Genomic DNA, 14,904 nt, shown 5'->3' on the forward strand with positions numbered 1-14,904 from the left:
TATTTTTCTCCTGGTCATCATGTAACCCGTCTCCATAAGGGCACTAAGTGTTTTAACTCCAGGTCCCCCTCCCGCCCATTCGTCCGCCCGCCCGAGCGCCCACCCACCCACCCACCTACCCACCCATCTGCCCACATCTAACCTGGTGCTTGAGGAATGCACAAGGGGGTCGACCTTGGCTTGCCCCCGAAGCCACAAGAAATCCCCGTGAAAGGAGGTGGTGAGATCCTGCGCGCCGGGGTGTATATAAGCCGAGTCCTCCACTCTCAGGACGTGCAATCTTCTTCTTCCACCTTTCTCCTTAACACCCTCCCAGACCCAGTCCCACTCAGTCAACATGAAGCTGGTGAGTACAAGCATCCTCTCTGACAGTGTTACAACTTCAGCTCACAGGAACACGATCATGGATGTAACGTAACTAAGAGCCACAACTAACATTATCAATGGAGGATAATAGAGGCCTTGTATAATACTTGAGTGTGTATACTTGTAAACACAGGAAGGACGGGTCTCTGTCTCTTGTATGAGTATACACTGGTATACACATTGCCTGAAGTTTAAGTTGTGGTTAAGGTCTTGTATCATATCAATCAATTTGTGTATAGATATCATGGATTAGTTTGTGTGTTGTCAGAGCATCAGTACAACTCTTAGCCAACTGTGTATATATTAAGGTGATATTTGAGGGATTCCTGTGTGTTTCTTGAACCCATGAGGATGATGGTCTTAACTAATACCCTTTGAGGATGATAACTTAAGCTGTAATTCTCATCAAAGGGTTAAGCTATCATACTCAAAGGGTTAAACTATTATACTCAAAGGGTTAAAATATCCTCAAAGGGTTAAGCTATCATACTCAAAGGGTTAAAATATCCTCAAAGGGTTAAGCTATCATACTCAATGGGTTAAACTATTATACTCAAAGGGTTAAAATATCCTCAAAGGGTTAAACTTATCATCCTCAAAGGGTTAAACCATTATACTCAAAGGGTTAAACTATCATCCACACAAGAGTTAAGTGACTTCCTGTTCATTATTCTTTATTTAATCTTATGGTAATTTTTCCTCAACGTCTTAAGATATTTAAAAAAAATTATATCTAAGAAGAACACTTTTTAGTCTCTTCACTTTCGTGTTTACTGTCAGTTTAGTTCACTCGTTGGGATCTTTTTGGTTGTATAGCTTTAACCATGTGGTCCTCTTGGTTACATAGCTTTAACCATGTGGTCCCCTTGGTTATATAGCTTTAACCATGTGTTGCACTTGGTTATATAGCTTTAACCATGTGGTCCCCTTGGTTATATAGCTTTAACCATGTGGTCCTCTTGGTTACATAGCTTTAACCATGTGGTCCCCTTGGTTATATAGCTTTAACCATGTGTTGCACTTGGTTATATAGCTTTAACCATGTGGTCCCCTTGGTTATATAGCTTTAACCATGTGTTGCACTTGGTTATATAGCTTTAACCATGTGGTCCTCTTGGTTACATAGCTTTAACCATGTGGTCCCCGTGGTTATATAGCTTTAACCATGTGTTGCACTTGGTTATATAGCTTTAACCATGTGGTCCCCTTGGTTATATAGCTTTAACCATGTGTTGCACTTGGTTATATAGCTTTAACCATGTGGTCCTCTTGGTTACATAGCTTTAACCATGTGTTGCACTTGGTTACATAGCTTTAACCATGTGGTCCTCTTGGTTACATAGCTTTAACCATGTGGTTCCCTTGGTTATATAGCTTTAACCATGTGTTGCACTTGGTTATATAGCTTTAACCCTGTGTTCCTCTTGGTTACATAGCTTTAACCATGTGGTCCTCTTGGTTACATAGCTTTAACCATGTGGTCCCCTTGGTTATATAGCTTTAACCATGTGTTGCACTTGGTTATATAGCTTTAACCCTGTGTTCCTCTTGGTTACATAGCTTTAACCACGTGGTCCTCTTGGTTACATAGCTTTAACCCTGTAGTCCTCTTGGTTACATAGCTTTAACCCTGTGTTCCTCTTGGTTATATAGCTTTAACCCTGTGTTCCTCTTGGTTATATAGCTTTAACACTGCAGTCCTCTTGGTTACATAGCTTTACCCGGTGGTCTTGGAATAATACAATAATCAGTTATCAGGAGTCAGGATAAAAATATGAAGACAACATCCATGACCTCTTGATCTCACTGTTAAACCTTCCCTCTTTTAATTCTTACTCTTGACAGAGTTTTTGTTCCGTGTGTGTGTGTGTGTGTGTGTGTGTGTGTGTGTGTGTGTGTGTGTGTGTGTGTGTGTGTGTGTGTGTGTGTGTGTGTGTGTGTGTGCGTGCGTGCTTGCTTTAGATGGCGCTTTGAGTCACTTTGTTGTTCCTGCACCTTCAGGTCGTCTTCGCCTGCCTGGTCGCCGTCGCCGTCGCTGCCCCACAAATCCGTGGAGACGCTCCCGAGTATGCCGAAATAATAGCCTATGAAAATGAGGATTCTGGCGACGGAAACTTCAGATACTCATTCCAGACGTCGAACGGAATCAACCAGAATGCTAGAGGGTACCCAGGCTCACAGGGCCAGAGCAACATAGAGGGCTCCTTCAGGTGAGTGTTCATATGCTGAGGCTATATATGGAGCCTGTGGTAATGTTACTGAGGGTGCTGGAGGGTCTTCTGATAACTGTAGCTCTTTTGAAAGAGAATATTTAGATCAAAATATATCTTCTTTTTCATATCAAAAATTATTTAGAAAGTTTTTTCTCTTGTTTTCGGAGGCCGTTTTACTATGTTCGCCTCATTAGTAAAAATACAAAAAGTGCTTGAGTTAAACTCTTCCTTTCATGTATTATATATACAGGAGCAACGCCACAAATTGCTTCTATCAAAAATTTATTGTCAAGTTACAAACAAAATATATTAACAAGGTGTTGTGAACACTATGTTGTGATCCCCAACTGAGGTTTCCATTCTTTGCCAGCTTCCCCCTTGACGACGGCAGAACCGCTGACGTTACCTACATCGCCGACGAGAATGGCTTCCAACCCCAGTCTGACCTCATCCCAGTGGCTCCTCCCAACCCAGCCCACGTTGAGGAGCTCCTGCAGATCGTGGCCCAACTCAAAGCTCAGGGCGCCCAGTGGAACGACCAAGGAGAGAGGATTAACTAAACAATTCTGAAGTTGTACGACACACACACCTGGGTTAATCACGACCCTCCCCTACGACTACCGCTAAGCACCTGTCCTTGGATGGTCTGTGTATTAAAGTAACACTTGCCTCTCGGTCACGCTTGGAAACACCCGAGAATGAGGAAGATAACATTCCTCAGCATGACCTACACAGTATACTGCATCACGAGTTCGCCTGACTGAGAGAGAGGTCGCTTGGGTCGGCAGTTCTTCACGGCTCTGGCTGACCACTCCATACATCCTTCCCAGACACGTATCCTGAAAGACCATCATTCCAAAGACACATGTCACTTTATACAATCCAACCCGGACATCATCCCAAGGGACACGTGCTACGGTCTACCCACATGGACATCCATCCAGGACACATCCCAACCTATGTATATCCCTTTCTACGACACATACCCTAATCCTAATCCACTTTGACACCTCTAGGAAACTCCTTGTTTTTTTTTACGTTTTCTTTTGTGTGTGTGTTTTTGTAAATAGTTAAGGACTACTGCTTAGGGGCCATCGACCAGCATCCAGATCACTGGACACAATCCACCGCTTGTGGTCTACTTGTTAATAAACTCCATGCAACCAGACTACTATTTTTTACTGTCCTGCTCCCATCATCATCATCATCATCACTACCACCACCATCACCGCCACCACCACTACCATCACAATCACCACCACCACTACCACCACTACCATTACAATCACCACCACCACTACCACCCACCATCACAATGACCACTACCATCACCACCACCAATACCATCACAATCACCACCACCACCACCACTACCATCACTACCATCACAATCACCACTACCATCACCACCACCATCACAATCACCGCTACCATCACAATCACCATTACCATCACTACTACCATCACCACCACCACCACCACCACCACCACCACTACCATCACAATCACCACTACCATCACCACCACCATCACAATCATCACTACCATCACCACCACCATCACCATCACTACTACCATCACCTCTACCATCACCGCCACTACTACCATCACTACCACCACCCTAGAATTTACTCACTAAAGAAAATATTTTCTTAAAAACTCGCCAAAATTATCCTTCCATTATCAAGCTATTTTCTTCTAATTACAGTCTCTCTCTCTCTCTCTCTCTCTCTCTCTCTCTCTCTCTCTCAGACATATGGTTAGACCTCCTTATAAAGAACCATGGTTATGTCTACAATGTTTTATTTTTATCTCATAAGTTCCACACACTCTGAATGTCTATCGAGTTTTCAAGCTCTCTATTTGGTTATCTATCAAGAGAAAGAGACAGAGGGAGAGATAAATAGAGAAAGAGAGAGCAAGAAAGAGAAATTATTCACTGATTCTTCTATTCCTTAATCTATCTATCTATCTATCTATCTACGTGTGTGTACTTTCCTTGTGCATTTTCCACAGTTTTAGAGAGAGTTGAAATTTGGTAGGGAGGTGCGGGTGACAGTGAACACGAAAGATACGAAAAAAAAGAAGAGAATGATGGTTTACGCATACGACACTCAGGTCTCTTCGTACCAGAAAGTATTATACACACATGTCAAAAAAGTATACGCCCATACCAAAAAAAGTATACGCCCATACCAAAAAAGTATACACCCATTTAAAAAAGTATACGCCCATACCAAAAAAAGTATACGCCCATACCAAAAAAGTATACACCCATCCCAAAAAAGTATACACCCATACCAAAAAAGTATACGCCCATACCAAAAAAGTATACACCCATTTAAAAAAGTATACGCCCATACCAAAAATACGCCAAAAAGTATACATATCCAAAAAGAGTATACGCCCATACCAAAAAGTATACACCCATTTAAAAAGTATACCATCCCAAAGTATACATCCCAAGTATGCGCCCATACCAAAAAGTATACACCCATCCCAAAAAAGTATACGCCCATACCAAAAAAGTATGCCCATTTAAAAAGTATACTCCCATACCAAAAAGTATACACCATCCCAAAAAAGTATGCCCATACCAAAAAAGTATACGCCCATACCAAAAAGTATACCCATTTAAAAAGTATACACCCATTTAAAAAGTATACGCCCATGCCAAAAAGTATACACCCATACCAAAAAAGTATGCACCCATTGTATACACCCATCCCAAAAAGTATGTATCCCAAAAAAGTATGCCACCATCCCAAAAAAGTATACACCCATACCAAAAAAGTATACACCCATCCCAAAAAAGTATACACCCATCCCAAAAAGGTATGCACCCATTTAAAAAGTATACCCATACCAAAAAGTAGTATACGCCCATCCCAAAAAGTATACACCCATCCAAAAAAAGTATACCAAAAGTATACACCATCCGCAAAGTATACGCCCATACCAAAAAAGTACCAAAAAGTATACACCATCCCGCCCATACGAGTACCAAAAGCCACCCATACCAAAAAAAGTATATAGTATACACCCCCAAAAGTATCATACCATACGCCCATAAAAAAAGTATATACCGTATACACCATCCCAATCCCAAAAAGTATACGCCCATCCCATAAAAAGTATACACCGATCCCAAAAAGCGCCCATACCAAAAAAGTATATACCACACCACCAAAAGTATACACCCATCCCAAAAAAGTATACGCCCATACCAAAAGTATACGCCCATCCCAAAAAGTATCATACCAAAAAGTATACATACCAAAAAGTATACACCCATCCCAAAAAAGTATACACCGATCCCAAAAAAGTATACGCCCATACCAAAAAAGTATACGCCCATCCCAAAAAAGTATACGCCCATCCCAAAAAAGTATACACCGATCCAAACAGTATACACCCATACAACACTGTATAAAGTCCAACACATACAACAACCAGATAACCAAGAACTGCCTTGATAGGGGGTCGTTAGGCTCTTTTGAAGACGACGATACAAAGGAGGTCTCTCTCTCTCTCTCATGTATGTATGTATATATGAATGAATGAATGTATGGATTTTTGTTTCTGTCTTTTTTCAGCATGTAAGACAGAAACACCCCGTCTGTCTGTCTGTCTGTGTGTGTGTCTGTCTGTCTCCTGAACACTGTCTTGTCGTCATGGTAAAAGGAAAGCTTAGATAGATTTTTTTTTTCTACAGGGAGACAAATAAGAGTCGACCTCACCCTGTTTATCCATCGTGCTCGTGTGTGTTTGTTTTTGTTTGCTATTAATTTTATTTTCAGGCACATCCACTAAACAATATTGTCGTTTGACCTACATGTTCACCCGTCTTTGTCTGTTTCTTTGTCTCAACGTTATTTTACGGTGTCTTTTGTGTGTGTGTTTCTCCATTACTTAAGTTATTGTCTTTTTAATCTTCCAATACTAAAGGTCAGTGCTGTCATTAGTACAGGTGTCAGATTACTCTTCACCTCCACCTGGCTGGTGACGACGCCCCATAACTGAATTCACTATGAAAGGTGTGGACCGGAGGGGGGGGGAGGCTGACCTGACCTGACCAGGACACTACCAAACAGGATCTAAATCCAGGTCATGTGGAACAGCAACATTGTGATACTAGTTTTATACTGGATACTTAACCTTTATATATATATATATATATATATATATATATATATATATATATATATATATATATATATATATATATATATATATATATATATATATATATATATATCCTGTCCTCCCTTCCCTTGGTCCCTTGTGAAGCCGGGTAACTCATGCCTGCTCTACTCTCTCAGGATCTCTCCCTCTTTATCACCTTCCTTTCTTGCCATCTCTTATATAAATACCAAACGCCTCTCAGCTGATGCCCATGGCACCCTCATACACTGTCACTTGGACTATTCCTGCCACATTACCTGAACACAACATTTCTGATATAACAAAGGTACAGTACTCAAACTATCCAACCAGGAACGAACTTGTGGCAGTGGTTTTAAATTAGACAAATTTAGATTTAGGCGCTAGATAGGTAAACATTGGTTTGGAAATAGAGTAGTGGATTGGTGGAATAAGTTACCAAACATCGTCATTAACTCGAATTCGCTGGGTAGCTTCAAATAAAGGTTGGATGGATATACTGTACAGTATGAGCGATAGCGGTTGGGTATAAACGGGACTGCCCAGTATGGGCCAATAGGCCCGCTGCAATTTCCTCCATTCTTATGTTATGTTCTTATGATAGAGTGAAGTAACCGAAGCTGAATCACGTTTTTTTTTTTTGGAATTTCAATGGACTGTACACAGAGTGTGTAACAGCTTATGAGTATTAGGGACATGAACCAAAAGGAAGAGTGAACACAATTCTTTGGTATCATTTGTCCTCAGTCAAACACAATAGGCTATCTTCTTGACATATAAAAAAGATTGGAACACTGACTAACCACACTAAAACCATTACTGTTAACAAAGAGTTCAAAGCTAAAATTAAAACATTCATAGCCGATAGAAGCACACCAAGAGAAGGGAGTGAGTTTCTGTGTTATACTAACCATAAAATGTTGAATTGTTGAAGCGGATTGTCTAAGCGTAATGTAATGCTCTTTGTAATCACCAGCAAATTATAACTTTGATTCATGAAGACTAATTATAATTAATTAGTAACCGAATCAAGCAAAGGGTGTATTATGAATAAACATATGAAGACTTTCTCGACTGTCCTTGGTCTAACTGCCTTACTGTTTAGTCTTGTTTGTTTACCTGCACTCTCTAGGTACAGCTGGGGAAAGTTCCTAACGCTACACGCTCCCACAAATGTGACCCCCGTCAGTAGTGAGTCGCAAACCACCTGGTACAGTGGGTAGGGGGTTGGGCGGGAGGAGGTGATAGGGGTGTGATGGTGTGTGCGTCATAGATCACTAATAGTGATATGAGGTGTAATGGTCAGGATGGTCGATTTCGAGGAGCTTCCATTATTATTATTTATTATCGTGGACGGGGAGAGAGAAGGGAAACAGAGAGAAAGAAAGGAAGTAAGAAAGAAAGAAAGGAAGAAAGATATAGAAAACAGAGAAAGGAAAGAGAAAAGGGAGAGAGAAAATAAAGAGAAAGAGAAATAAAAAAAAAAATAGGGAGAAAAGAGAAACAATGTGAGCTCGTGAGCGAGAGAGGGATAAAGCGAAAGAGCAAGAGTGGGTCTTTAGAATTAGTATTCTGTAAAGTACAGAGAAAGAAACCAGTACTGGTGTTTAATGGGGTGTACCAGGGGTGGGGTCTATGAATACTGGGAACTACCAACACGTTTACCAGGTCTGAGGTCAATTAGGCCTGGGGTCTACCAGAACTGGGGTCTACCAGAACTAGGGTCTACTAGAACTGGGGGACTGAGGCCTATTAGGCCTGGGGTCTACCATAACTGGAGTCTACCAGAACTAGGGTCTACTAGAACTGGGGTCTACGAGGACTGAGGTCTATTAGGCCTGCGGTCTACCAGAACTGGGGTCCACCAGAACTGGGGTCTACCAGAACTGGGGTCTACCAGAACTGGGGTCTACCAGAACTGGGGTCTACCAGAACTGGGGTCTACGAGGACTGGGGTCTACCAGAAATGGGGTCTACCAGAACTGGTGTCTACCAGAACTGGGGTCTACCAGAGCTAGGGTCTATCAGAAATGGGGTCTACCAGATCTGGGGTCTACCAGAACTCGGATATACCAGCAGTGGGGTCTACCGTAACTGGGTTCTACTGTAAGTAGAGTCTATCAGAACTAGGGACTTTCAGAGATGGGGGTCTACCAGAACTGGGGTCTTCGAAGACTGGGGTCTACGAGAAATGGGGTCTACCAGAACTGTGGTCTACCAGATCTGGGGTCTACCAGAACTGGGGCCTACCAGTAGTGGGGTCTACCAACAGTGAGGTCTACCAGAACTGGGGTACACACACACACACACACACACACACACACACACACACACGAGACCCAGGGCGCGGTGCAAGAAAACAAGTGATCTTTAACCCGCCTCAGTAAGTAAGAACTGGGCGAGGTCTGTGTTTGATAGTCTGTGGTGTAGTCTGTAGTGGGTGTAGTGGTAGTGGGGTGGGGGTGGTGGGTTTAGTGGTGGGTGTGGTAGTGGTGGGTGTAGTAGTGGTGGGTGTAGTAGTGGTGGTTGGAGTAGTAGTGGTGGTTGGTGTAGTAGTGGTGGGTGTAGTAGTAACGGGTGGAGTAGTAATGGGTGTAGTAGTATTGGTTGTAGTGGTGGGTGTAGTGGTGGGTGTAGTAGTAATGGGTGTAGTGGTGGGTGTAGTGTTAGTTGTAATGGTGGGTGTAGTGGTGGTGTAGTAGTAATGGGTATAGTGGTGGGTGTAGTGTTAGGTGTAGTGGTGGGTATAGTAAGTATGGGTCTAGTGGTGGGTGTAGTGGTGGGTGTAGTAGTAATGGGTATAGTAGTGGGTGTAATGTTAAAGTGTAGTGGTGGGGTTATAATAATGAATGTATGGAATGTAGTGGTGGGTGTAGTAGTAATGGGTGTAGTGGTGGGTGTAGTGGTTGGGTTTAATAGTAATGGAGTATGGTGGGTGTAGTGTTGATTTAGTGGTAGGTGTAGTGATGGTGTAGTGTGGGTGTAGTGTTAGTTGTAGTGGTGGGTGTAGTGATGGGTGTAGTGGTGGGTGAAGTAGTAATGGGTGTGTAGTGGTGGGTGTGTGTGGGTGTAGTGGTGGATGTAGTGTAATGGGTGTAGTGGTGGATGTAGTAGTAATGGGTGTGGTAGTAGGTTATGTAGTAGTATTAATAGAGGTGTAGTGGTGGGTGTAGTAGTAATGGGTGTAGTGGTGAGTGTAGTAGTAATGGGTGTAGTGGTGGGTGTAGTAGTAATGGAATTAGTGGTGGTGAGTGTAGTAGTAATGGGGTGTAGTATTGGATGTAGTAGTAATGGGTGTAGTGGTGGGTGTAGTAGTAATGGGTGTAATTAGTGGGAGTGTAGTAGTAATGGGTGTAGTGGTGAGTGTAGTAGTAATGGGTGTAGTGGTGGGTGTAGTAATGGGTGTAGTGGTGGGTGTAGTAGTAATGGTTGTAGTGGTGGGTGTAGTAGTAATGGGTGTAGTGGTGGGTGTAGTAGTAATGGAGTGTAGTGGTGGATGTAGTAGTAATGGGTGTAGTGGTGGATGTAGTAGTAATGGGTGTAGTTGGTTAGTAGTAGTAATGGGTGTAGTGGTGGGTGTAGTAGTAATGGTTGTGGTGGTGAATTAGTAATGGTGGGTGTAGTAGTAAATTATAGTAGTAATGGGTGTAGTGGGTTAGTAGTAATGGGTGTAGTGGTGGGTGTAGTAGTAATGGGTGTAGTGGTGGGTGTAGTAGTAATAGTGTAGTAGTGGGTGTAGTGTTAATGGGTGTAGTGGTGGGTGTAGTAGTAATGGGTGTAGTGGTGGGTGTAGTAGTAATGGGTGTAGTGGTGGGTGTAGTAGTAATGGGTGTAGTGGTGGGTGTAGTAGTAATGGGTGTAGTGGTGGGTTTAGTAGTAATGGGTTAGTGGTGGGTGTAGTAGTAATAGAGTGTGGTATTGGGTGTAGTAGTAATGGGTTAGTGGTGATGTAGTAGTAATGGGTGTAGTGGTGGGTGTAGTAGTAATAAATTGCAGTAGTTGGTGTAGTGTAATAAGTGTAGTGGTAAGTGTAGTAGTAATAGATTGTAGTGGTGAGTGTAGTAATAATGGGTATTGTAATGAGTTATAGTAGTAATGGTTGTAGTGGTGTGTAGTAGTAATAGGTGTAGTAGTGGGTGTAGTAATAATAGGTGTAAGTGGGTGTAGTAGTAATAGGTGTAGTGGTGAGTTGTAGTAGCAATAGGTGTAGTGGTGGGTGTAGTAGTAATGGGTGTAGTGGTGGAGTGTAGTAGTAATAGGTGTAGTGGTGGGTGTGTAGTAATGAGGTGTAGTAGTGGATGTAGTAGTAATAGGTGTAGTGGTGATGTAGTAATATGAGTGTAGTGATTGGTATGTAGTAATGTAGGTGTAGTGGTGGGTGTAGTAGTAATGGGTGTAGTGGTGAGTGTAGTAGTAATGGGTGTAGTATGGTGTGTAAGAATAATGGATTGTAGTGGTAGTGTAGTAGTAATATGGGTTTAGTGGTGAAGTATAGTAATGGGTGTGTGGTGGGTGTAGTAGTAATGGGTGTAGTGGTGGGTGTAGTAATAATGGTGTAGTGGTGAGTGTAGTAGTAATGGGTGTAGTGGTGGGTGTGTATGTGGGTAGTGGTGGATGTAGTAGTAATAGGTGTAGTAGTGTATATGTAATATGGGTTAATGGTGGAATTAATAATAGATTGTAGTAGGTAGAATGTAATAGTATGGGTGTAGTGGTTAGTGTAGTAGTAATGGGTTAGTGGTGGGTGTAGTAGTAATGATTGTAGTGGTGAGTTAGTAGTAATGGGTGTAGTGGTGGGTTATAGTAATGTAGTAGTAATGGGTGTAGTGGTGGGTGTAGTAGTAATGGGTGTAGTGGTGGGTGTAGTAGTAATGGGTGTAGTGGTGGGTGTAGTAGTAATGGGTGTAGTGGTGGATGTAGTAGTAATGGGTGTAGTGGTGGGTGTAATAGTAATAATTGTAGTAAGTGGGTGTATAGTAATGGGTTAGTGGTGGATGTAGTAGTAATGGGTGTAGTGGTGGATGTAGTAGTAATGGGTGTAGTGGTGGGTGTAGTAGTAATGGGTGTAGTGGTGGGTGTAGTAGTATGGGTGTAGTGGTGGGTGTAGTAATGGGTGTAGTGGTGGAGTGTAGTAATTGGGTGTAGTGGTGGGTGTAGTAATGGGTGTAGTGGTGGGTGTAGTAGTAATGGGTGTAGTGGCCCGTCTTTCTTTTCACCACAACTCCCATGAAATCTCTCTACCCCTTTAAAAAACCACCTGAAGATTAACCACCCCTGATGCTACCTGGGGGTGGTGCTAATCTTCAGGTGCCAGTAAACCTTAACACATAATAACACCCATAAGGTTAGGTTAGGTTAGAGTTAAGATAATATAAACTAATTAACGTTATTGCTATTATGTATTTATCCCCATTTACTTTAAATTCCCATATTCATAATAATTTATTTTCTTTTGTTTCTCTAATAATTACACTTGGAAATTTTATTGCGTGTGTTGGTCTTTCTTTAACATATCTTCAACAAATTTCAAAGTGGTTTTTAAAATGTTTTATGAGTTATTTATGTTTTTTTGATGTTATTACCTTTATTTATCTACTTGACAGGTTTTCTTGTGACTAATCTTTTATATTGTATTATTTTTTCCATGTCAAGAAGAACAAATATGTGAAATATTGTTGAATATATCCTCAAAAAATGGAAGGATTTATACCTCAAGGTTAAAAGACAATTTCCTCGTCTAGGTATTGCAGGTGAGCATAATGGTGTCCTTTGTATATTCTTATTGAATATTAACAAAGGCGTCTGCTTTTATTTCTTTACTAGTATATTTTCCTTCTTCGTCTGGGTTAGGTTTATACTGTATAACCTTGACTGTCACAGCTTGTTCTCTAACACGGTTAACCACTTCCCATGATGTCTCCGGGAAGATTTTTGGTTCTTGCTTGGAGAATAAAGTGGAGACTCATGGTGCACTAGTACCCATGTAATATAAGTCTAAAGTTTCAGGTCTCTAACTGCTTCCGTTTGAGTTATGGCTGGAATAGTCAGACAGACACTCACAAACGGACAGACAGACAGACGCGTCCTTTTATTATTATTTCAGCTTGATTTTTTGCAGAATACTTGGGAACTAAGGCTGTAATCTCCCCTTCTTTGCTACTGTCTGTCTGGGCAGATGGATTTGGTACATATTGTCTGAGGCAGCAGATGATGGAAAAGTTTGAGTATTGGTGTCGGATAGTTTGTGTTGTTTGTCGAGCGGCCACAAGAGGACGGTGGAAACAGCAACACAGAAAGAAAGTGTGCCTCAGGACAACTTCCCTCCACTTACCTTACAATTAACACTGAGCCTTCTGTTGCAACCAGCGTGTCACGGTGCCTTTAGCTTCTTCACTGTTGTTGCAAGAGGTCCAGGATCATCAAGGATCTTCTTCTCCAGGTCAAGAGGGGCGTGACATTCTGAGGAGGAACTTGTCCTGTAACACACCCGTCCTTGGGGCGCTCAGAATCGTGCAGAGATGAGCACAAGGATCTGGGGATGCTCCTCCAGGTAAGTGTCAGGTATATATACTGCGCACCTTCTGTTCTCCGTACATCACCATCCTCACACCTGGTCCTCACCTGGTCCTCACACCTGCTCTCCACACCCTCAAAATGAGACTTGTAAGTAAAAAGCTGTCATCAAAAAAAAAATCTTAGAATATTGTTGTAATCTTAGTAAAACTGGGGCGGCAAAAGTGTCTGTAAAATGTTCATACGTATGGAGATCTACTTGGTTTTGCATGCAACAGATGCGTCACATTATTAGTTCATTAAAGTGTTTACAGAAGGTTGTTGTGATACAAGATATTACTCATCTCTAACATGTAAGGTGTTATGTGCGGAGACTAGATCAGTACACACGAGTCATCAACATAAGTATAAGTTACAGAAGGATCACGAGGATTCCTGAAGGACCCATTGTTACAGTTTTGTTGAAAGAGTTTTGTTATCACTGTATTGACTGTCTGAAGAACTATTACTATGTTCATACTTATACTCAGTAAATGAAACATCAGTAATAATACTTTGATAAATTTGCATTTAATTTAAATAGTTTATAACACTTAGTTTTATATTCAGACAATCATATTATTCACACTGACTAATGTTTACATCACAAAGGTTTCTTCCTGTCTTCATGAGAATAATTGTTTACAACGTCACAGAAAACAGTTTTAACTTCAGCACCACATACACTCGATCATCACCTAACACTGTATTCGTCGTTTTTTGAAGAATAAATTAGTATTAATTATTTTCACCCTAACGCTCATACTAAATTCAGGCGTTGTCATCATATTTGTGCCATAAGAGTTCCAGTAATGGCAGAATGCGGGCGAATGTTTAGCTGACGTAGCTCCCAGGTGCTGTGGAATCCTCTTTATTACCATAACATAGTCATGTCTTCGGGGAACTTCCGCCAGGCACTGTCAATTGCTCGTACTGACGCTAAAATCCTTATGATCCTGACCTGAAGTCAACTCCTCTTCATTGTCATCCTCCTTCAGGTGATCCTCATAAGCCTGGCCCGCGTCGCCTCGCCGGTCCTCAGTATCGTCCGGACTACCGCCACATCGGCATCGTGTCGGACACCAGGGAGGACCACGGCGACGGCAGGTTCAAACCTTCCATCGGAACACGGCATCAATGCTCACGCCACCGGCACCCCAGGCAGCCGCGCCAGAGCAATATCCAGGGCGGCTTTAGGTGAGACAGTAATTCATGAGTTAATCTAGTGTTAATCTTATACTACTAATCCGAGCCAATATAGGGTTAAACATTACACTGAATTATAAAGTAACATCTTAAAATGATAACTTGTATTATATGGTGTTAATTTCTTAGTGTCCCCACCTCCCAGCTTCCCATTCTGGGGCGGCACTGGTGAGGTGAACTATGAGCCGATGAGCTGGGATACCGACCCCAGTCCCCCTCATCCCCCCCCTCACCCCCTCCCGCCCACGCCATCGAGCAGATACGCTTCGCAGAGGACCAGCGTCGCCGAGGCTAAAAACACCACAAGTAAGGAGGTGGAGGAGGACATCTCCTTCCTTCAACTAGAGTGGAGTAGGAGGACTCGTTCTTCGGTCTAGTGAGGCGGAAGACATGTCTTTCCTTC

The 14,904-nt window shown here is 42.2% G+C and overlaps 1 protein-coding gene across 1 annotated transcript; it reads left to right on the forward strand.

The window, feature by feature from the left end:
* The first annotated feature begins 232 nt into the window (after positions 1-232).
* LOC121879173 (cuticle protein AMP5-like) lies at positions 233-3,747 on the forward strand. The gene is made up of 3 exons (XM_042385770.1): positions 233-346; positions 2,368-2,576; positions 2,950-3,747. The coding sequence occupies exons 1-3, from the start codon at positions 338-340 to the stop codon at positions 3,137-3,139; spliced, it is 408 nt and encodes a 135-aa protein (XP_042241704.1). The 5' UTR covers positions 233-337; the 3' UTR covers positions 3,140-3,747.
* The last annotated feature ends 11,157 nt before the right edge of the window (positions 3,748-14,904 follow it).

The sequence above is a fragment of the Homarus americanus genome, unplaced genomic scaffold (genome assembly GCF_018991925.1).
Source record: "Homarus americanus isolate GMGI-L3 unplaced genomic scaffold, GMGI_Hamer_2.0 scaffold18453, whole genome shotgun sequence".
Taxonomy (NCBI): domain Eukaryota; kingdom Metazoa; phylum Arthropoda; class Malacostraca; order Decapoda; family Nephropidae; genus Homarus; species Homarus americanus.